We start from the raw sequence: 23,703 nt of genomic DNA, 5'->3' as shown, positions 1-23,703 counted from the left end.
TTGGCTGGTAATGAGGCTGAACCTCTTCTGTCCTCTTGCTCCATTCCTACCCCCTTAGCCCGGAAGCTCAAAGCTGATCTACCCCTCCTCTTCCATCCTTTACCTCCCATCTTCTACTTAATCCCCCTGGCAGACTGCAATTACCCCACTGTAGGTCGACAACAGCCCCCCGGCAAGGATGCAGTAGGGGAGCTGACTCTAAGTAAATTATAATACATTCATAGATGTTAAGGCCAGTGCACCATTTTCATTCCCACCGGCATTGTAATGCTAAGATCAGCATAATTGTTACAGATCGCATTGCGTTTATGTATTCTTTTACTTGTGATTATCTTAGGACCTGTATTAAACTGGAAGTCAAGTAAGTGCAATGGAAAGATGATATTGTAGCAAAGTCATGCATCCATGTAGCCCACCCTATTATTGTAGAGCAAGTGGATAGCTTAACTTGATGGCTAAAATGAATACATTTCTTCCTCTGTTCTTTTAAAAAGAGCTTTGAATCGCCACCTCCTTCTTCATGCATATATGCAGCTCAGGTCATTTCTGCTTCCCAAGTCCGTAGGCCCGAGAGAGGAAGAGGCCTACAGGTGGCAGCGTTTTTGCATTCTTTCTCACACTGCAGTGTAATCGGAGCCTCCCTTGGGCTGCTTGGGAGAGTTCGGCTGTGCTAGTTCGTTCTCATGGCTCATGTAAGTCTTGTGGCGCTCACGCGGACCTCCGTCAGCAATTTTCACTCCAGGAAGCACAATGGGAGCCTCTCGGCAAGGTCAGAGGTCTCACTTCCTGTTTCCTGTCTGCTCCAGGTCATCAGAGGGTCTACTTGCGAGGGTCATGTACCCCTCCGCCTCTCCTCCCTTTTGTTATGGGGGCCTCTCAACCCTGGCCTCCATCATTACAATGAGCGAGAAGGCGAGGGAGTACAATCTCACACATTGTGAGTGTGAAAGGACTGCTTAGTGTCATTGGCTATCGGTGATAAGCCAAAAGTTAGAAAAAAGGCACCAAACTACACACTTTTTGTTTCTTACAAATGGTCATTTCATACAATAAATGAAGAATATACCCATAACTTAAGATGCATACTAGAGATGCACCGACGTATTGGCCATCTATTGTGGTCACATCACAATATGTGGAGCATCCATTACACAAGTCGCTCTAAATGAGCTGTTACTATAGAATGTAAATGTATGGCCAAATGTATGTGGACACCTGACAATTAACATCGTACTGTATGTATTTATTGAACATCCCAAATTCATCCATTCCAGTAGAATAAAGTGTAAATGAAACATTGTCATAATCCTGTCTGGATGACGAATCAGGGTGTGTATAAGTGTTGTGTGGTGACAAATTGGTAACAGCAGGGAGACTGTGCTAGACCCACCGGCATAGATTTGGTCATTTGGATGGTCAAATATTCATAACATCATACTATGAAAACAATCTGTTATGATTGTTCTCTCTATAAAATAACACTAGCTGAAATAGAATGGCTAGCTCACTTGTCGGTTAACCAGGCTGTATTTTCTTAACTATTAGTGTAATATACTGAGCAGAAATACTCCTTCAAGCCAGTCAAACGAATGCCTTTACTAAACAGAGTTTGAGATTTAGGTAACCTTTTGTTAAGCTTATTAATGACAGTTTGCGTAATACAAAAAATATTGGTAGCGATGATTCAGTACTACCATGAAGCCCTTTGTAACATCCATACCTAAATCTGTTCCTGCGCATAGACCTCATGACTTCGGGTATTACAGTGCTAGTGTTTTCAACCCAGAGACAAGCGTTCTCTGTTTGAAGGCTCTAATCGGATTTAGCCAGCAGAACATCAGAAGTTGACCTTTTCAGTCCCAGCTTCTCATTTGAAGAATACGTGCATTTGTCAGTGATTTAAAATTTTTTGTTTAAGGTTTGGGAATTGTCTTATATCGAGTTGGATATATGTTCATAAGAGTATCATTTATTTTTTTAAATGATTTTTAAATATATATATATTGATTATGCCGTACTTTCTTTCCAAAGCATAAATTTGCATATGTATTTACAGAGCATAAATATATAATCAAGTACTTTTGTCGAAAATGCGTCACTAGTTGAGGCTGGAGGGGGGAGCAAGGAGAAATATTAGGATCCTGCAAACATGTTTTAGATTTTAACATGACCTAGAAAACTGCGGTAAGAGCATAGTAATTCATTGTAAAAGTGGCACACACCCAGTTTAAAATACCCAGTGGAGCAGAATCTCTCTCTCTCACACACACACAAGCACACACAAACACTCACTGATGTTGGAGAATCTATCAGATTGTAAAACAGAGAACATGTGCCAAGAGTCAAATATAGAGCAAAGTGATAGTCTAAACCCTTTTTTAAATAATAATTTTTTTTAAAAAATTAAAAAGTTAAGTAATGTGTAAAGGAAGTGGGTAGATCTGAGCCCCCAGATATCCTTAACCTCCTTAAACACTTTACAGACACTAATCCTGTCTTTGTGTGTGTGAGGGTATGTTTTTATATCTTGTTGGGGACCAAATATTCCCACAAGGACAGCAATATCTGACAGTTGTGACCTTGTGGGGACATTTGGATGTCCTCATGAGGGGAAAAACCTTTCATAAAAAAAGAAATAACTACAGATTTTATTTGAAAAAACCAGAAGAGTCTAAAGATTAGGCTTTGTTTCTTGAAGTTAAAGTTAGCGTTCGATTTAAATATAGCATAGCATTAAATGTATCTTTTCATTTTAATGCATTATTAATTATGTTAATGTAAGGTCCTCACAAGGTTAGTCAGACGTGTGTGTGTGTGTGTGTGTGTGTGTGTGTGTGTGTGTGTGTGTGTGTGTGTGAGATTTCCTATTAGCAAGAAAGTGGATTCCCTGTAGATCCAAGTTAATAATGTAACAATGTGAAGAATGCAGGAAATTGAGATTAAAATGAAATTAAATGCGCATTTAAGCGCTAAGTTTATTTGGTTGTTCAGCTCCGTTTACTTTAATAAGATATGCCAGGTTTACACTGGAGTGCTCTGAAAAGATCCGAGTGCTCATAGCGCTCTTAATTAAAGCATACAACGGTACAGTATGTAAGCTGTTTAGTCACGGGTCTTGGCAGGAGTCATAACTTCACTGTATATAAGCTGTAGTCCACAGGCTGTAGGAGACTTTACACGTCTTCACATGTCTACACTTGTCCAAAGAGAGGATGTGCATGGCCTGATTCTTATCAAAAAGTGTGACAGAGGAAGGTCGCTTTCTTCCGTCCCTCATCTAGAGCCACACACAATGGTCATGGTTGTATTAAGGGAAGATGCCTCCACTTTGTGCTGGATACACACACAGAATAACATGCTGCGGGATGACACATGGGACCAAACCACAGGATCCCTCTGGGGTCCTTCACCCATGGCCCTTAACAACATTCTGTCTCTCACTCACCGCCTCCATGCTGTGTGTTGTGGTTACAAAAGACGGCAGGGGAAAAAAAACATGTCTGCTCTTGCTAGAGAACAAGGAGTGTGCTAGGCTCTCGCTGCAGATGTTACTGTAAACAGGAGTTCTGGTTGAGTTGGAGACACTTGGATTATTAGCTGAAGAGGGAAAAGAACTGCTAAATCTGGGAGTGGTGAAGTTTACTGATGGAAGAGTGATAACTTCAAAGAGGAAATCAGGTGGATATTAGGACAGGGAGGTTCTGCAAACACCGCTGACATTTTTTTTTTTTTCAATGGTAAAGTTATCAGCGCACACCATCAGAACATCAGTCATGTATAATGTGCTAAGCCCCCTTTTACACACATACTAGCGGTCTTTTCCTGCAAGTGCACGCTAGAGTCGAAATCCTGGGACGATTGAAGCAACAGGACAGTTCTTGGGAAATGATTAAACAGACAGTCCTATACTAATATCTTCACGTATTTATTTTATGACCTACTGATGGTGATTTCAAACCCGAGCACAGCGTAGAACAGGAATACAAATCTCAAGTCGGCAAAGAAATGTCTGGAACGTCAAGGAGCCGTTACTGTTTGAAGGCTGCAGGTTTGAATAACCCAAAGCCTGACACTACAGGTTAAGGTATGCTGATAATGTAAAAACGCTATTAGACTGGACAGCGGTGCAGCTCGGTGTTAACACAGCTGTCCTGTGGTCCTGTGTGTCTCCACCATATGCTGGCCTTGGAGCGGACCCGTTTCGCTCTGTTTTCCATTGTGACTAGCTGCTATGGTAGAGGAGGATCGCAGACACGCTGATTGCATGTTTCGTGTCGTTCGGCTCCGCAACATTCCAGAGGATCCGTGCGGCTCTTGCCTGCAAACCACAACGAGCAAGGAGGGGGGAAGGGGGCTTGATTTTGTTCCTAATATATAAGGCATGTTCTTGATTTTTTCAGATGTTTTCATTTATTTGTTTTCTTCGATGATTCCTTTTACCGTGTGTGTGCGTGTGCGCGCAGGAGAATGTTTTTAATGAATTCTGAATTGAAGGTGGTTTTTCCTCATGTGGTGTTTCTTGAGACCTAGCTGCCTGGAGCAAAACGTCACTTTCTGTGCAACCATTCCATGCCACCGCAGCAGGGTGCGGTGTGTTTGTTTGTGTGTGTGTGTGTGTGTGGGTGGGTGTGCACGTGTTAGTGGGTGAGGGGAAGTTCAGGGTCTCTGTCAGCGTATCCTGTTCTCCGCAAACCCTCACGTCATACAAGGCTCCAAATGAGGAAAGCTTTTTACATCTTATTTCCACCTCAGCCTACATTATTGGGGGTTTGTTTTGAAATCTCTCAACCCCCCGCACCCCCTAAACCGCCACTCATGCACTCTCTTTATGACTGTTTCCCTTTAGTTTCACTTGTTCTGCAGGACGGCGTGGCTCCCGCTGTTTCCACGCAACCATTTTTAGGATGGAATTCCGAGCTACTTGCGTCGAGGCCTCTGGCACACGCAAACCCACGGCTTAAAGAAGAACGAGCCGGATGCATTAAAAAGCCTTTCTAACCAAAAAATCAACCATAGGGAAAGAGAAGAACATTTGTGGTATACTTGCTTACTGGAAAAGCCCCAAGAGAAGAGAGGGCCAGATGCATTAACGAGCCATCCGTCCCTGAAAGTCGAGTGTAGGGGAGGGAAAAAGAACACTTGTCTTATGTTCGCTTACATTCAGTGGAACAGTTTGTACCCAGTGGAAAGGAGTTTCAGTAGCTGGCACTCTGTAAAGACCCTCTGCTGCTGGATTTCACTCTGGTTGGGCCTTCATCATACAGAACGATGCTGTTTCGGTGTGACTGAGCTATGGTGAGCAGCCTGTTTAAAAGAATCAGTGTTTACCACAAGTTCCTTTGGCCAGAAGCAGTAGAAGTGCTTTCAGAGAGAGAGGCTCATGTATGCCTCCAGTATCTGGCCCTGAATGGAGGCTTGTTTGGTACTCTGGTGGAAAATGTTGTATGTGCGTCCTTACTGACCTCCAGCATTAAAATCACAGATGTGTGGTGTGCAGGAGAAGTGGAGAAGTTATTGCGGCTGTTTGCCCCCTCTGTTTGATGTAATTTGATGATTATCGCTCTCTCCCGCTCTCTCTCTCTCTCTCTCTCTCTCTCTCTCTCTCTCTCTCTCTCTCTCTCTCTTTCACCCTATTAAGGTCCCTGTCATGGGCCATGGCTTTCAGATTTGTTTTTGAGGAAAGCAGTCCGGAGCGCAACCCACCTGATCTCAATTTTCTCCTGTAGACAAAAAAAAAAACATTTAAAAAACAAAAAAAACAACCCAACAACAAGCACATGCTTGCGTCTGCACATCGGAAGGAAATCAATAAAAAAAAAAAAGAAAGAGTCAGAAGACGAGACAAAGATGAAAGGAAAAGGCAGAAGGCGTGGAATGTCGAGTAATTTACTTTGGCAAACCATAGAACCTGTTTGTTATAGGAAACGTATTGAACAGCCACGTTCTTTTCCCACATTCGATTTTCCAGTCCAGAGAAATCCTCCTCATTTTGTTTTGGCACAGCTTAAAAGCATTAAACGAATACTACATGTATTATACATTTGAGATCGGATATCGATTCTACTGCTTTTATTGGAAATATTGGTTTCTGACTGGGAAATATAATGTGAAAGGCTCGAGTTTCTACATCGTGTTTTCATATGTTCAGTATGACCGTCACGTTAAATCTATCGACTAACATGTTAGCAAAATACACGTTTAATAAGTTGCATGAATTTTTTTAAAGGCATAGTTTCCAGAGGGTGTGTAGGTCAGTTTTACTGAATGATTCTAACAGGTTTTACGCCCCACCGCCTGACTGGTGTGCAGATTCAGGTTTTATCTCAGCTTATATGCCGAGATGTGTATGTGCTCAAGTTGCACAGACTTTTAAAAACAAAAACGTTGCGTCATCAACATAACTGGGACAACAACAAATGTCTGAAAAGTGTCTGCCAACAAATTACACATCCGTCTCTAACAGCATCTAAATTACAGTTATTTTGCCACCTGTGAATATATAATGTAGAGAAATAAAATATCTGGTTTGTTAATAACAACTCTATGGTGCTAAGATTACTCAGTTTTTATTTTGTGGAAGAAAGTCCTTCTGGAGAGCTCATTTAGGAATACGTTGACATGGATGTACTGTGGATGATATCTGGGTTGATACTTGTTACTGTATAACTTTTTTTTTTTTTTTTTTTAGTTCATAAGAGTATAAGCATTTCAATTAGGGAATGGCATATGCAGATCACATTGAAGCCATTGTTAATTGTTTGGATGTAAACCACCAACTATTATTCATCTCCTCAGCTGTTACGGATGGTGACGTCACCGGAGAAGCGGTGGAGGGCTCGGCCAGGAGGGGGCGCCGCACGAAGAGATCCAGACCGAATGAACCAAGGGGTGGAAGATGAGGAAGGTCTAGAAAGTGGGGACTGCGATGATGAAGACGACTGCACTGGAGTTTCGGGACTCGGTCCACCCACACGACGCAAACGTTTACGTATTTTTGCAGGTCAGTTGTACAATGTGAATTACAACGTGTAGTAGATATTTAGATATTGCTTTTGTAACATTGATCTGCTAGTCTAACTCCTCTCAGTTTCACAAACAACGTTGGTGGAAATCACCCTAGTGAAACATTAAACACCCAACCATGTTGCAAGTCCTCATTTAGCGTTCAATTAACTGCCACATTCTCTTTTCTACTCTACATCTAGACTCATTTGATTAGGTTGCACCTCAGTTGAATAGATAACGAGTACTTCACCTTTTATCGGTTACTTCTTGATCTTCTCGTTGTTAAACAACACAGAACGGTGGAAAACAGGAAAAGTTTCCCTTGATGCAGGGTGACGCTCTAAAGAGCCAACAAATCATACAAATGCAAAGAAACCAAACACAGGCAAATAATAACAGGAGAAGGATAGGAACAAGGAGTTTGATACCGGTTGACTAAACTGGCCCAGCTGAACAAACACAGCCAGGCCATGTTTTTGTAGCGCTTTGGGTAGCACCATCAGAAGCCTAGACATGAGGCCAAAAATCTGGGGTGTCCACTACATATGAAATGGTTGGATAAAGTTAATAATTAACACTCACACTGAGTACACAGGCAGTACATAAAGTCAAACTCGTGTCACAGTCCAGTGCTCTAAATGTTTTCTGAAACTACCAAACCGTATCTGGGTGGATTTACTGCTTTAATTACTGAGAAGAAAGGGAATTTGGCTGTCCTTGCTTGGACCTGTGTTAAATGCGTCAAGACTTTGTGTGTGTGTGTCGGTAACTGTTTGGGCTCCGGTCCTGTTTGGAGACCTTGTGGGCGTCCGTGGTGAGGCAGGTATACAGATAGCAGCTGATAACTTGGTAGCTTTTGATGACCTAGTAAAATATGGTTGACCTCTGTGTCTTTTCATCCCATTTTGGGCGAGTGGGCCTGAGGGAATGAGGGGTCAGTGTGCCAAAGGTCATCAGCAAGCAGATTCTTTAATGCGAGGTCTGTCTGTGCCTGGTGCCAGGAGATAGACGACGTGGATCTGATTTCACAAAGCTCTGCAGAGGGGAGAGAGCCCCAGGAAGGGTGACTGGCAAGTCAGCAACAAGGTGCAGACAGCTTATGGCCTGGACTCAGACCCTGTTAAGTCAAAGCTGTCAGTCAGCTGACCACATCAGGGATGGTCTGATGGTGATTGATCGATAGTGATTCGCTCTAGCCTAGGATTCCTAACCCCCATCCTAGTCCCTCCCTATTTTCTCTCCGGCTATGGAATTAACCCCGATGCATTCTGTGGAGCATTCCAGGGCAGCAGAGCTATTCCAGGACAGGGTGTCTGTGTGTGTCCAGTCCAGACACCCAGTGATGTATAGAGTCAGCGCTGTCTCCATAAGGCCTTGATAATGTGACTCTACAGTGTCAGGTGCATTTTTATTCTCTGATGTTTAATCAATATAAGGTACAAAGAGGTTCTTAAAGTCCATTTATTTTACTTAATGACTCTAAAGTTACAAAATATGTATCATTGAAGGAACCATCCCAGTGACATGTGTTTCACCTCAAATTTCCAATTTAGTACCCCAAGAGGAAAAAAGTGCAGCACAAGCAGTCTCTTTGTTTGAAGGGTTGAATTCTGCATACAATCGGATATACTGTAGAAGGGGTATTGAGGCAGTAACAGCTGGTCATCATGTCAGATGGGAGGCTAGAATCGAATGTCAATCAATAGATTGACAGTCAAACTATTAGAGTTGAGAAATGCATTATATCACATGGTCTCACATACACTTAAAGGCAGACACATTGTAAAGCAAACAGGAGCAAAAAAAAAAAATTTTTTATGTGTTTTAAATGTCTGTTAAATGCTGTTCAATACTGGCTTTATATTGTGTTTCTGCTAAATATTAAACGTAGTAAACAGAAAAGTTTGTTCAAACCAAAAAACACTACATTTACAGTTCTGTCATCTGTGTTTTTGTGTCTTCTCCCAAGGCATTTTGCTTGGAAAAATGATCAGAGAGTAAATAATCCCTGTCATTCACACTCATCACATCACGTGACCATATTTCACCTGATCCTTCTCCGTCAATGCTAATGATGCGTTACAAATGCGTGAGCAACGCGGGTTGAAAAATATTCGCCCAAACGCACAGGAATAATGTGTAATTAACGGACACGACCGTCACCGATAAGCTGTATGAAATGACTTTCGGCTAGAAAGAATGAGCCCTAACTTCGGTTCTTCGTACCATTGTGTGATTTTCGAACTACAACTGGTGGTGCTGTTGTGTTTGGTTGTGCTTTGTGCATCAGATGCTGTTGTTTGCAGTTGATCAATGATGTTGTATTTATTTGATCATATAGAGAGAAATGCATGTTAAGTTAAACATGTCATGCAGTAAGTACGGTACTAATTTAGCTTAATAGCGCACATTTATCTAGGTGAACGTTAACGTTAGAGCGAGCGGCCATGTAAAGTGGCTAACGTTACGTTACTGCTTGTTTCAAATGATAAGCCGTGTTTGAGGTCGATGGATGATAGGCGATGTTTGCCTGCAGAGTTTGCATGTCACCTTTTTGGGGTCACCCTCTCGAAATGATCCCACACTTTGGATTTCCTGCCCGACGTAATTATCACACGGACCAGCCGTGTTAACCATCTGTCCGTCACAGGCTGCGTGACTTAACCGCTTCCCGTGGAGTTTTTTTTTTTTTTCTGTGACCAACGACCAATCAAAATTTGGCCGATCAAGCCTCTTCTTATTTATGAACATTTGGTCGACTAATAGGGGGCAGCCCTAAATAGGGACCTAGAAATATTGCAAAATCTTGAATATTAAATATGCAACATGGACTTTCTTTGTTTTACTTTCATCTTTCAGAATTCTTAAACTATTCATTTTGAAATGGAATTTTAAATGGAAAAAAAAAAAATATTTCAATGAGGACTTTTGGACCCCACTGTGTGTGTGTGTGTATATAATATAAATATACAGTTGCAATCAAAATTATTCAACCCCCATTGCAATTCAGGTTTATTGGGTGTACGTCTTGGAGTTCTGGCATGGAAACCTTCCGCGTTTAGTACATTCCTTACTGTGCTCACTGGAACCTCAGTGCCTGTTGCCATCAGGTCCTGCTGCAGGTCTTTTGCAGTCACTCGAGGGTTTTTCACAACCTGCCTTCTCAGAAATCTGGCTGCATTGATAGCTTCCTTTTTCTTCCCCGTCCAGATATTTCATAAATTTTCTGCCCCAAGCCAGGTATTTCATAATCTTTTTGCCCCTAGCCAGTTCAGGTATTTCATCTGTTCCAGCTCAAGCACACCTGAGGCAACTAATGAAGCCCTTGATGAGTTGCATCAGGTGTGCTTGAGACAACACCTGTTTTGCATATTTGTGCTGTTATGAGGAATTCTATTCAGGGGGTTGAATAATTTTGAAACTGGAGAAATCATTAGAAGTTGCATTTTCAGTTGAATTTGGGGAAACCACTTGAAGCATTCGTTGTGTTGAACTATTTCAATTGCCTTTGTTTGATTTGTTCATCGCAAACAGCTGAAAGTCTGTACAATTGGTCAATACACCTGATGTGCAATGGGGGGGTTGAGTAATTTTGATTGGTGTATGTGTGTGCACATGTATGTATATATACGTATGTATGGAAGGCTAACTTCCTGGATATTGAGCTAAAGGAAATCTTTAGCTCATTCACTCTCCTTACTTCAAGCCTACCTAGCAGTTGCCTTTAAAGGCATTTTATTGCCTCTTCTCGTGTTTAGCCTGGATCCTTTTGGGCCTTCCCCAACATTCTCTCCAGCTCTCTCTCCTCTCTTTTCTTCCCTTTATATTACTCCCTTTATATGACTTTATATGATGGTTCTTACCATAAACCGTAGTTTGGAAAATTCTGGAATGAAGTGTTGTGCCTCACCTTCATATACTTTAAAGATGTCTTTGCTTTGCATTCCATACCCGCATTTGATTATCCTTGCAGGCAAGAATCAGGAAAAGTTGACAAATGTAGCTGTCACTATAGGCCCTGAGCCATGTAGTAGAGCCTTCCCTGTAGGACTGGAAGTGCCCTAGTTCTGCACCACACAGTGAGCTCTGTGTCAGATGAGCTCTTGTTATTTTCCAGCGCTCAGCAGACACTCGGTCACTGTAAGTGCGGCAGAGGCGCTTTTTTTTCCCCCCTTCAGTGCTCTTTGGCCCTTTATCAGCAGGCAGAGGTTAGCAAAATAGAGCGTGGAAATATGCCTGCAATGTGAAACACGCAGCTCACCGCAAGAGTCTGGGCCTTTCCCGAACCTCAGGTCTGCTACAAATTTACTCAAACACAATGAGTGGCAAGAAGAAAGATGGAGTGGAACTCCAGAGACAGTGATGGACACCAGAAGTATGTTTCACTCGCACAAATGAATGTGCAGACACACACACACACACACACACAATTCCCTCTTTCCAAAATACACAGACCTTATCCCATGCTTCTTCCATTTTGGAGGCTGGAATGCTAACGAGCTCCATGTGGCACCTTTGACCCGCAGCACCTGATAGGTGAGGAGCAAAGAGCCCTGTTTCTATTAAATCCAACATGCCCCATGTCTATTACTTTATGTATGCCAAGAGGAGTTTTACAGGTTGTAATTAAAAGTAATTCTAAGGTCATGGCAGGTTATTATTCATTTATTCATCTTAAATCATATTATTCAGTAACTTTTATAATTATTCATTAACTACAGTGAAACTAAAAGGAACCCTCTTGGGGGTTTATAGGGTTATGTTCTTACTAATATTTAACTTGATTAGATGTTCTGCTCTGTTAAATAGCTCAAATAAACCCAAGTTGTTTTTCAATCTACAATAAGAATCATTGGGGTATTTTTTTTTTTTTTTTTTTTTTTTTAAAGATTGCTTCGCTTTTAACAGAGCTTGCAAAATGACTAAATGTAAACGCAGATGCAACACTGAATACCTTCAGAGGGAAAGTTTTGGATCTGTCATAAATTTTTTTTTGCATGAAGTTGACAGTCCATGCAAGGGATTTCAATCTACAGCTCAAAATAGATAAACTGTTAAATATATTTACTTTTGAAACATGTTAACCCCTTTTTTGTAGTCTATAAGCAGAACGTATCATAAGTAGAATCTGAGACAAAAAAAGCATAAGAAAAAGAAAAAAAAAACGCTAAAGAAACCTTACTTATTTTCCCGAAAGGAAAAACAACATTTGGATATTAAGTACAGAGCTTCCGATTACAGCTTTTAAAAATATTTAGTGTGAGCAGCACAATGGCCATGTCAGAAATGTCTTCGTTTATTTTTCCTATATGACTCAATATTTAAGTTTCCTATATGTCTCAGTATCGGTCATCATTCTACCAAAAGCTTCTGTTCTATCAGCTAGATTATACTGCATTTGCTGTAAATGGAGCACACTAATTAGATCTCTGAACAGTTCAAACATGGGTATAGCTTTAAATTTGCATAATTGTAGAATTAATCTTTTGGCAAAAGGGGCACCAAGAGAGATGACCTCTTTCAGATATTCAGATCAGATTCGGATATTTCGGATAATATTTCTTAATATAGATCCTAATGGATCTGTAGCGTAAACTCTGTCGAAAAAAAATGAACGACCGATTCTCAAAACACGTACGTGTTTGAGCATGTCCAAAATTGAATTTCAAAGTGTAAAATTGAATTGAATGTTACACTTTGCCCACGTTGAGGACTTGACTTTTGAATAATCATGTATGTAAAAACCATGTATGCCTATATTTTAAATTGTATCAAAGGATGCCTTTTAGTAACTGAGGATGTATTAATGTTCTCAAGAACATTTTCACACAGCTCATCAGAACTCCCCACATATACAAATAAATAAACAAATCTTATTCAAAAGGAATTTTTATGGTCAGTTATATATGCCACAACTTTTGGCAACGGTTTAATGCACCAGTTAAGTGATAGTAGTATATGGGAATAGTGCTAGAGGAAATGTTTGTCATTTTAACGATGGGTTAAAGATGAAGATTGTTTTAATTATCGATCTTTTAATTACTATTAAGATTATTTTAATACAAATTCAGGGTTGAGTTCACAGAATAAGGTCATGGCAAACAACCCCAAAGGGCAAGGTAGTAATCAGAGTCAGGATCAGGCATAAATGTCTGATTATCTACAAGCAGACTAAACTGGCCAGAGCCAGGATCAGGATGAAAAGCAAAGCAAAAGTCAAAGCACGATATACGCAATAATAAGGTAGCAACGTCACATGTAGAATGCAGGAGCGAGAATTCAGAAAGATCTTTTGAGACTCTGGGTTGATTAAGTTGGGCGTGTATAGTTATGAGCAGGTGTGCTTGATCAAAATGTAGTGATTGTTAGCCAGATGTGTGTGATGTGATTGTTTGTATGATGTAGTTTTGTGGCTGGCTGAGGATCCTGGGAAGTGTAGTTCATGGTTTTAGCAGAGACAGGTGTGACGCACATAAGCTGTTTAACCAATTGGCCAATCAGAGAAAGGAATTTTAATACAAACACTTCCACCATGCTGGAATTAGCAATGCTGTCACAGAGAGATGATCCAGTGCTGGTTCTTGTTTTTGAATGTGCAGTGGGAAAGATCTGAGCTCCAATCTGTCATGCTACAGCAATAAGACTTTGAAGGAAGCCAGTTAAGCAGGCACTTGATCACATTCATGTGCACTAGATGGGCCGGTAATCAGATATGGTGGACAGATTTCAGGGGATTAGCGCTATAGTGATGGTGCAGCACAGTCTACCTATAGTACTGTTGACTCACATTTGAATTGGTTAATGGCCTGTTTGGAAAATGAGCTCATTAAACCGAAATGAAGCAGAGGGGGTTGTTTCCCTCCTGGGAGGAAGCTACAGTGGTGGCACCATCTCATCTGCAAATCATCCTGATCGTAGTGAGCGGAAGTTTGCCTTGAGGAACGGCGCAACGGATCTGGAGGATTGTGCAGCATTCCCTCCCCTTTCCCTTGGCTTATAAACACCAGTCATTCCCCACTCTCGCACAGCTCACACATAAACGTCCAACCACACACACTCACAAAAATAATGAGACTTAACCACCATCTGTGTAAACAGCATCTGGCCTGATGTGCACAAGCATGTGATGGATGGCCTCTATAGATGTTTTAGGGTTCTTGCTGGTTCCTACTAGAAGACAAGTTGATCACTGGGAATTTAAACCTGTCACATTGCATTGTTTCATATAATAGAGCACTTTAGGAGGCCAAATCATGAAGATGGTGGGAAAATGGACTGATGTCTAACTTCAGCTATGCGAAGAGAAGAGAAAATCCTAACTAAATCCAAACAATATTTACCATAATCTACAGGGAACCTTCTCCATTCACAAGAGTCCTGCCTTTCTCCTTCGTGCTTGTTTGTTTAAGAGTTTTATTTACACGAGCAAGAGCTCTTGACGTAACAAATTGACTCCAGACGGCTTCTTGTGGCACGTCTGTCAACATGACTACATTCTCTAGAGACTCAAGCCAGGACAAACCATCAGGGATCATCTATTCATGCCTATGGTGACCATGACCAGGCTGGAAACTGGGAGGTAACATTGTAACAAAGTGACTTAAATGGCTATCTCTGAAGCAGAGGTACTTTGTAAATAATAATAAATAGTACAAAGTCTCCTGAATGAGTATTATGGAATGGACTGACTCGTATCTCTCAGACAGCCAGTTCCTTGGCTGCTTCAGTGGGGCTAATAATGCAAACGATCGCTATTATTTTCTAAATGTTTAACACTATAGGGCTTGGGAATGTGATGCCACGCCACCAGGACTTGTGGGAAATCCTCCATATTGTTTGAGTATGAACAGTTTTGAGGCATCAAGGTTACCCAGCATTCCTGATGCCAGTAATCTAGTTACAGTTGCTTTTCACATTTGGGATTCTAATCCAATTGTGAGAGGGGCACGATGGCTTAGCAGTTAGCACATTTGCATCACACCTCCGGGGGTTGGAGGTTCGAATTTAACACCGACACAATTTAATGAAGTACGTTAGCAGGCTTATTAGACTTGAATTCTGCTTTCTCTTTTGTCATAATTTCAAATTTATTCCTGTTTATAAAACTTGTGAACTGGTGGAAACCTTCAACAGATAAGATCATTGCAAGGAACTGTTTTAAGAGTTATGACATTCATAACAGCGATGGTTTAGATGACTCTGACGGAAATGACTGCAACTGCTTGTTGCACGTCCTTATCTGCATTTTAGTAATAATTCTCCTGGTAGTTTTGTAACTACCACCTAAGTGTTCAGCACAGCTCAGCTCTCCAAATTACCCATAATCCTCTACATTGTTCCTCTACATACCTCCACGCGAGCCGTGCCATGCCAGATTAATGTCTGGAATCATTTCTATACAAACATTTTCAGTAGCAGGCTAGTGTAGTGGCTGGCAAAGTTTCTCACAATTTTCCATAGTAACATTTTCTCATTGCTGTAGCTAAAATATGTAGGAAAATCCACCATCTTCTAGTCAGGGCAAATCTCAAATGTCTTCTTATTCACTTTGTTTGTGTCCACCTTACACTATAACATGGTCTTTGTTGGGACATTTGCCTCATGTCTTTCTACATCTGCCCTTCTGTCTTTGGCTTTAAACATTTGATTTGTCTCTAGCAGAGGTTCAGGGATATAAATACACAAGGGCAAATCTAATTGTGCCAGGTTTTATTGAGAGCAGCATTATAACTGTGGTGTGTTGGTCATCCCTCTGCAGACACCAGTGTGTCTAATTAATAGCTGTTGACTTGAATTTGGCCCACCGAGGGGCCCATTGGAGAGCAGTGGGGAATGTTGGCCATGGCTTGCTGTGGTCCAGCTTAAGGGGAAAGGAATCAATTATCTCCAAACATGTAGTCATATTTCCTGCGTTAGTCTGCTCGAGTCATTAGGAGAGACATAGAGGCTTGCCCTTCGTACATCTCCACTCAAGCTCCTTGGCGTTCTTGTTTTCTGCCTCCCTCGTCTACAGAGCTTTCCTCTCTTTTTCCACTTGTCTTTCTTGATGAATGTTTTCACTCCTCCAGGTCATTTGAAATGTTTTGTAGTAGTCAAGATGACAGGGCTTGTGTTATAACCTTGAAAGCATTTCACCACTCTTCTAAGAGGCTTTGTCAGTTTAGAAGTGATGAAGCCCCTCACATGAGCAATTCATTTCTCCTCACCATTATACCACATCTTCACTTGCTTTGATTTACTACTGCCAGACCTCTCTCTCTCTCTCTCTCTCTCTCTCTCTCTCTTTCTTTCTCCCTTTGGGAGGCCTGCAGAGAGAGAGCAGTGAGCTTGAGTGAACGTTCTTTAAGACACTGTGCTGAGAGCTTTAGGTGGGGTTCAGGTTGGTAGGTTTTTCTTGGCAGGCCTACTGGATTGACTCTGTGGTCAGGAACATGGGTGTGGAAGCTGACATTCACATTCCCTTTCTCACTCATCCACCATCAGACCTGAGCAAGGCCATTAGTCCCTATAATTACAGCACAGCCTTAATTGACGTGGGGGTCTGTTAAGACATCTTCACATAAAAACACTCCGCTATTTCACTGAAATAACTAATAAATATCAATGAAATGAATAATAATCTCATTGAAACTAAACAAAACTACAGAAATTAGAATCCCCATCTGCATTGACATTACTCCATGAAGGATGAGGATGAAGGAGATGAGGGAGTTCTCTGTCATTAGGGCTATTCGGATGGGACGAGTTTTCCCGGACTGCGTGTTCCTGTGCTGATTGAAGATTACAGTGTCTTTCACCTTCTATAAAACAGCCTGTAAAAACAACCCCAGGTTAAACTAATCCCATGCAAATGCACTTTCTGTAGTCTAATCGTTCTCGACATTTAGTCCGGTCACCAAACACGACGTTGACAGATGGACATTTATCGCAAACGTCCCGAAAAATCTCCTCACAAACGGAATGATTATGTACCATTTTGTCCAAACTGAAATTGAACAGAGTCTCATCCAGTTTGCGTCTTTTCTTTTGCTTCATCGGTGGCATGATGTTGTATTATCAAACCCTGAGGTGCAGCACCATGTTACGTGTGACGCACGGGGCTGCTGTGATAGGCCGTCGAAGACACGCGCATTTAGGTGATTTCTACAGAAAACGCTTATCCCGTATAGTTACTTTACAGCCATATGTCCTGTAAACGAATCCCGTCCGAATATAGGGCTATATTCTGCAACAAATGACGTTATGTCTGGTGTTATTTGTTTACTTTGCCTTTTTGGACCTTGTTTTTGGTTTTGTTTGTAATAGATACAGCCATTGTACTGTACATACACAACTGTTACAAGTAACTTAATAACTAGTGACCTCCAATTGGTGGGGGGTGATCTTTGGTTAAATATTCCTTGCCTTTGTTCTCTAACAACCCTCAATACGCTTCCAGGCTTGCATTTCTATATAAAGTCTAGAACGTTCAGGGTAAATTTGTCATATATTTCTGAATCACATAGTTTTGCCCTCTGCTCATACAGGTAAAAGCTCCAGACTCTGTCTACTATCCAGACTCATTATTCATTTTTTTCTCTCTCTCTCATTCTTTTATTCATAGCTTTTGTGGCACTTGTTTTTGTTCACATTAAACATTTCTGACCCAAAAAGTAAAATGGTCGAGGATGTTTTCCTTGTTTATCTTCATTTTAGTTTTACCCAGATCAATATGATCACGATGGCTTTATAACGCATATTAGAACTCTGTATCGTCTTATCATACAATGTTCTAACTTGTGTTCAGACAAAGTCTCGGCAAACTGTCAGATCAGTGTGAGTTTGGTTCATGTTCACACACACAGCCTCATCCTGTTAATCTGCTGAAACATTTACAGGAAAAAAAAATTGCATGTGTGACAGATGTTTTAGCGATACATCCTGTGTGACATGCTGTATTTATTTTTGCTCACTTATCTGCCTAGAATGTGTTAGTAAAAGGATCTCTGGCTGCCTTTTTCATTCCTCTTTACATTTTCACTCTTAGTAATGTCAGAAATGGTCCAGTTGTTAGCATACGTGATAGAATTATCTTACAGCCTTTGTACCATTTCACCATTTCCGACAAGCTGAAAAGGACTTTGAGCAAAACTACTTTGGGGTAGATATGTACTGTCTGATGTCAGTCCTCCCTGCCGTACGTCGAGGACCATGATTTGATTTATGCAAAAGAGCTCTATGTACACTGGCAGACAGGTCTGAGTTAAACGTTGTGTTCGAGCTACTTGTTTGCAAGCATTGATGTCAAAAGACCAGCTAAGCTGGTGGGATTCTCAATAAAATTACTGCATTCATGTGTATTTTCCTAAGCATCAGCTCAGCAAATGCAGCTGCAATATGAACCAATTCCTGTTTTATAAGAAGCACCTGTGTTTGGAAATTGACATTCCGTAGACCATGCCGTTCTGAGGCACACCTGTACAGGGCTGCAGGATAAACACTGTGAATGTACAGGTGGATGTTCGCCTTTTGTCTGGAACATCTGAAAAAAATTTGTATAATGTATACTGTCCAAGTCTCCCTGGAGAGCTTTTATGATTTAAGGAATGTTTCGCAATAAATTGACATGCGGATAACGGTGTCTGCTGGGAGTATAAGTATTTCATTTCATATTGCCGTTGCATGGATACTGTGTTCTCAACAACAAAATAAATCAGTGTAGAGAGTAAATACTAAGCATGTATCCCCCCCCCCCCCCCCCCCCCCCCATTCGAATAGGTTAGTGCATTGTTATGTATGTGATAAATGTTGTGTCTTGAAGATCATTTGTTCTTACTCTTTATGCTCAGCTATAATTAGTTAGGTTTAGATTTGTGTTCGGTGACTGGGTTTCATTTTGTATTGTTTTGCTGGAATTAACCGCCTTTCCAGTCGAAAAGATTTATGGATACATTATAAAGCAGGTTTATGGAAACGTTATAAAGTTGCTCCTCCAAAACACCTTGACCTTTACAAAATTACCAGAAAACAAAACAGTCCACTTCTCTCTACAGAATCCTTTACTGCCCCATTCTCCACTCTGAAGACCTGAGGACTTTTTTTTTTTTTTATGTGAAGCTTGTTTTATGTGTTTGTTTGTTTGATATAGTTCACTACTACCATTGAGGCAGCTATGTCCCACCATTAACAATCAATGGCTGCCTTTTGAGCTTTCACCCTGAGCGGTAACAGGATCTCGCAACTTTGTGATACCGCCAGCCAGACCACGATGGCACTACGCTGACCCTTGGGGCGTTATCCTCTGGGAAACTGATAGCCGTGGTGGGGGGTTGTAGACCGTCCCAGCGCCAGGAAGACCCTGCTACATTGTGTGTCAGAATGTTCCACGTTGGTCACGTTAAACACCAGTGAGGGTGCTGTTGATATTTGTAGTGGACCTCCTGCATCCCTACATTCCTTTAGTTAATTATTCAAGCCTTGGTAATATACACATGCTTCTTATTCTAGCCTTGAGAAAGGAAGAAAGCTTACACTACTTCCTGATGTCTGTTTTTGTGTCTTTTTCCTGACACAAACATGCATATTTGTTCCCAATTGCAGTAGCATGTTAGTCCCAGTACTGACGAGTGTGGACCCACTGTTTCTATAATACTCGGTCACCGTTCGCTTGTTCTGAAAAACCTGCAGCACAAGCCCTTTTTCAGACACTGGTTGTGTGGAGTGTACGGTTTCACCAGTTACCCACCCCCTTTACATTTTTTTTTCTACTCGGTGGATGTCTCTGAAGGCCAAGATTTTTACTAAATGATTCATACCCTTTCACAGTTCCCCATACTTTCCCTGAACAATGCTCTTACACACTTGCATGCCTGCCTCGCTGGTTTATTCACTCTTCCCAAGCAGGGCGAGTGTATATAAAAGCTGTATCAAATTGCATGTCTGCTTTAATGGGAGTGGCTGTACAGTGTGCTGCTGTCACAATGACAAATCAGCCTTTCAGGCTAGAGGTGTGCCCGAACCATTGGCCTGGCCATGGAGGAAGGGGAAGAAAAAGTTAATTGTCCTCTGGCTCGTGTTCAAGCGTTGTCGTAATTGCAAAGAAATTTCAAGGAGTTTTTAGTACCCAAGCTTTATTTGTTCACCCCCTTCCCCTGTTTTAAAGGTGGCAGCACTGAAATGGGCCCCTTGGCACTTGGACACCTCCCCAAAATTAGGCCTCCATCTCTTTGCCTGTCCTGCACTCGGCCTGGTTCTCACTCCCAGCCGATCTTCAGACCCAGAATTAATTACGTTTCAGGGTTTTCCTGCCAGTCCCAGCACCACGCAGCCACTTGTGTAAATGGTGGACTTCCTCCCAGCGGAGCAATAGCTCCAAAATGGAAGCAGTGATAGTACAGTGCAGAAGTGAGTCATATTAAGGCCTGGGGCCTCGTTTATAATGATGTGTGTAGAAGAAACTTAAATGCGGACAAATGTTTATTTACTCAAGCGTTCTTATGAATGATGTATACAATGCACAAAAATGTTTTCGAACCCTGGGGCCTGTTCTGTCTTAAAGTTACCACAGGAATAAGCACATTGACGACTCCTAAAGAACATCCTCAAATATCCATATATGGTGGGATATGGGGCACGGTTACCAGTTGGTTAAGTAATTAATCATGGCCATTTTCTCATAACCCTTTAAACTCATAGTAATCGGTTCCAGACTTTCAGTCCTCACTCTTGTAACATGTCCTATTAGTTTTACTGTAGTTACTGAATAATTACAATAGCATTTACTTATTAATATACTTATATAAGCTAGGGGGTGGGATATGTGATCACACACACAGTTCCTCAATGTTATTTATTTGTCTGACTGTAATATTGGTAATATGTGTGATTTGGTCAACATGCCCGTGCCTCCCGCGATAAGCTGACGTCTACGACCAATTTTATAACAATAAAACATACTACTAATAGAACAAGGTCAGAAATGATCCAAATGAGAGAGGGTACCGTTTACAATCGTGTCACGATATTTATGAACAGTATGGGTTGGGTTGATGGTTCGGCTCTTAGACATGCATAATTAAGATATTTTCGAAAACATAACATGTCAGTGGTATTTATGTATTTTGATTAAAGTTCATATGCTAGCCATCAGATTCTTGTGATGTGTGTGGTTTCTTATGACTCAGCGAAAAAGTTGGAATTTTATAAGCAGAGAGGATGCGATGTGTTTGTGTGTGTGTGGTGTGTTTGTTGTGTCTGGGATAATGGGGAGTGTATGCTGCTATCACTGGAAAGCTATGTTAGAAATGAACTGCTTCATTGGGCATGTGTGTAGGCTATTGTATGTATGGTGTGTGTCTGCACACATGCTCTCGTGTATGTGTGTGTGTGCGTCTGAAAGAATGAGGCTCTGCACAGCTGGCTTGATAGGAGGCGCTTCCACACATAGCTGAAGTGCCTCTCCTTAGTGGTCTTTTATAACTGATATCCTCTTGGCCTTTCTCATAACTCCCGACTTATATCAGTGTCGCTCTCGTGCATTTCTCAGACCACGTGCCCTGATATGAGATGCTGGCATAAATGAAAAGTTGTTTTAGTTTCCTTGTGGGGTGATGGCATGCCTGATGGGCAAGTTGTTGCAGACAGACATACATATGCTTTGAATCATGATAGCACGCATCTTGAAAGGTGTACAGTAATGTCACATTATGATCGAAAGCAGATAATGTAGAGAAACGTAGCATTTCCAACTTCCACATTTTCCAATAGAATGACTTATAACGCTACAGTGAATGTGCAAGTACTACATTACTTGGTAAGGGAAGCTGTCCGACTTTTGCTCTTAGCATTCAGTATTATATGAAAACTATGTAGAAATGGCATTTCTGCTCTTATCTCCTAATATATGTGTAATTTAATAGTGTTTGTGTCCCATTCTTTTTCTGGAATGCTGTCATCTAAACATTAATATGATAACAATCTAGATAACAATTAGAGATTTTTGTTTTTGTTTTTATTGTGCTAAAAGTGTTACAGCAGTGTACCATTTTAAAGTGTACTTTAAACCAGTATACTGTAACAGTGAAAGGTGGGAAAGAGCTTTTACAGCTTTTATTTGCACTTAATATAACAAGCCAAGCTTTCCCTTTCTTTCCACTTCAAATTAGACATTGTATCGGTTCTTATTTTCTTCTCCTGTTTCTCTCTTTCAGATTTGGCAGATAATTTGGCAATGGATGACTTGACCTTTCACGAGTTGCTCCTGACCCCGAGACTTGCCACAGACACGCATGCCGGAGCGTCTGTACCTGGAGCGGCAGACGGGCTGCGTGTCCCTGCTCGTGTCTTCTTTCTATTCGTCATCCTCCTTCTCTTTGGATTTCAGTGAACCCTCCAATCTGTTTTACACAGACTCCACTCAAGAATTCCTCTCCATCGACTCCTGACTGTCGTTTAAACCGGCCAGTGAGTTTTAAAGGACATCGCAGCTGACCCTTTGTACATATATTGAAAGATGACCTAGAGTGAAGACAGAAAACTCTTTCTCCCTTTGTGTGTGCAATCTCTGCTGTTACTTAATGAACGTCTGGGTTGTTTTTTTTTGGACTTCTACAAGGATCTGTTCAGTTGCTAAACCATTAAAGATGTACTCTCCCAGAGCATGACAAATACAACACGTATCCTAACTGTATCCCTTTGTGCTTTTATCTCACAGTACAGTCATCTGTTTTACATGGGATATCATTTGCTTTCTGGTGTTTTACACATGGCTTTACACAAAGAACAGAGCTTCCTGTAGGTAAAGAACCTAACCGTCTTTTTCTTTCTTCTAAATGTCATGCTTTTGTAATTTATTGGACTTTCCAGAGGAGGAAGACTGTGACTAATGGGGTCTGGGGAAAAGTAGTGCTTCTCTAGTGGACACGGGGTCTGTCTGATGCCTGGACATGATCACACACATACACACCACATTGCATCCTAATTCTGCCACTCATTTCCTCTGTAGTAAATGATCCTTGCAGGAGATCAAGGGATTGGTATGTCGTTGTGAAACCTTCTCACTGCAGGGTGACACCAGTTGAATGTTACTTGGAGAGATAACAGTGTATTAGAATGGTAACTTTCCCTTTTAGAGTCATACTATCTTTTCTTCCATCCGTCACTCTCTGTTTGCTTTTTCTCTCGTTGGTGACATGTATTTCACTCGTTCTCTTTCTCTGTATCCTCGTCTGTCTCTCTGACTCTCGCAGTGACAGGCCATGTCATATTTAGGTGTGTATTGTAGCTGGATGATTAAAGATATGGCCCATGTGGACACGCTTAAATGTCCTCCTCTCATCTTTGCTTTGATTTGCAAGTTGCCAAGACAATGGCGTCCAAGAAAGGAGGCGCTGTGTTGATGGCTGAAGTGTTTGAGTATGTTTTTCTTTGTTTCTAAAACTGTCACTCAAAGGGATAATCCTATAACTTAAGACCACTGTAAAAAAAAAAAAAAAAAAAAAAAAATGTTTTTTTTAAGTCACTGTACAATTTTCAGTAAATAATCATGAAACATATGTCCATTAAAGTATTGTAATATATTTACAGGTAATTACTTTACATTTTTACGGTACATCACTGTATGTTTTCAGTAATGTACTGTAAATTTTAAACAAAATATCCATTCACTCATTTGACTCGTGCTTTTATTGAAAGTTATATGAAACTTACAATTGAAGCAGG

The 23,703-nt window shown here is 41.1% G+C and overlaps 1 protein-coding gene across 1 annotated transcript in view; it reads left to right on the top strand.

Annotated features, from left to right (window-relative positions):
• The window catches only part of gpc3 (glypican 3), a 123,539-nt gene extending 100,243 nt beyond the window's left edge, over window positions 1–23,296 (top strand). Inside the window, exons 7-8 of the mRNA XM_047157177.2 lie at window positions 6,796–7,000; window positions 22,194–23,296. Of these exons, the coding sequence (XP_047013133.1) occupies window positions 6,796–7,000; window positions 22,194–22,369 (381 nt within the window). The 3' untranslated portion in view covers window positions 22,370–23,296. The remainder of the gene's footprint in view (window positions 1–6,795; window positions 7,001–22,193) is intronic.
• Window positions 23,297–23,703: the final 407 nt, after the last annotated feature.

Source organism: Ictalurus punctatus, chromosome 8 (genome assembly GCF_001660625.3).
Source record: "Ictalurus punctatus breed USDA103 chromosome 8, Coco_2.0, whole genome shotgun sequence".
Lineage (NCBI taxonomy): Eukaryota > Metazoa > Chordata > Actinopteri > Siluriformes > Ictaluridae > Ictalurus > Ictalurus punctatus.
The sequence above is the reverse complement of the archived record's forward strand: the minus strand, read 5'-3'. Positions and strand labels throughout refer to the sequence as shown.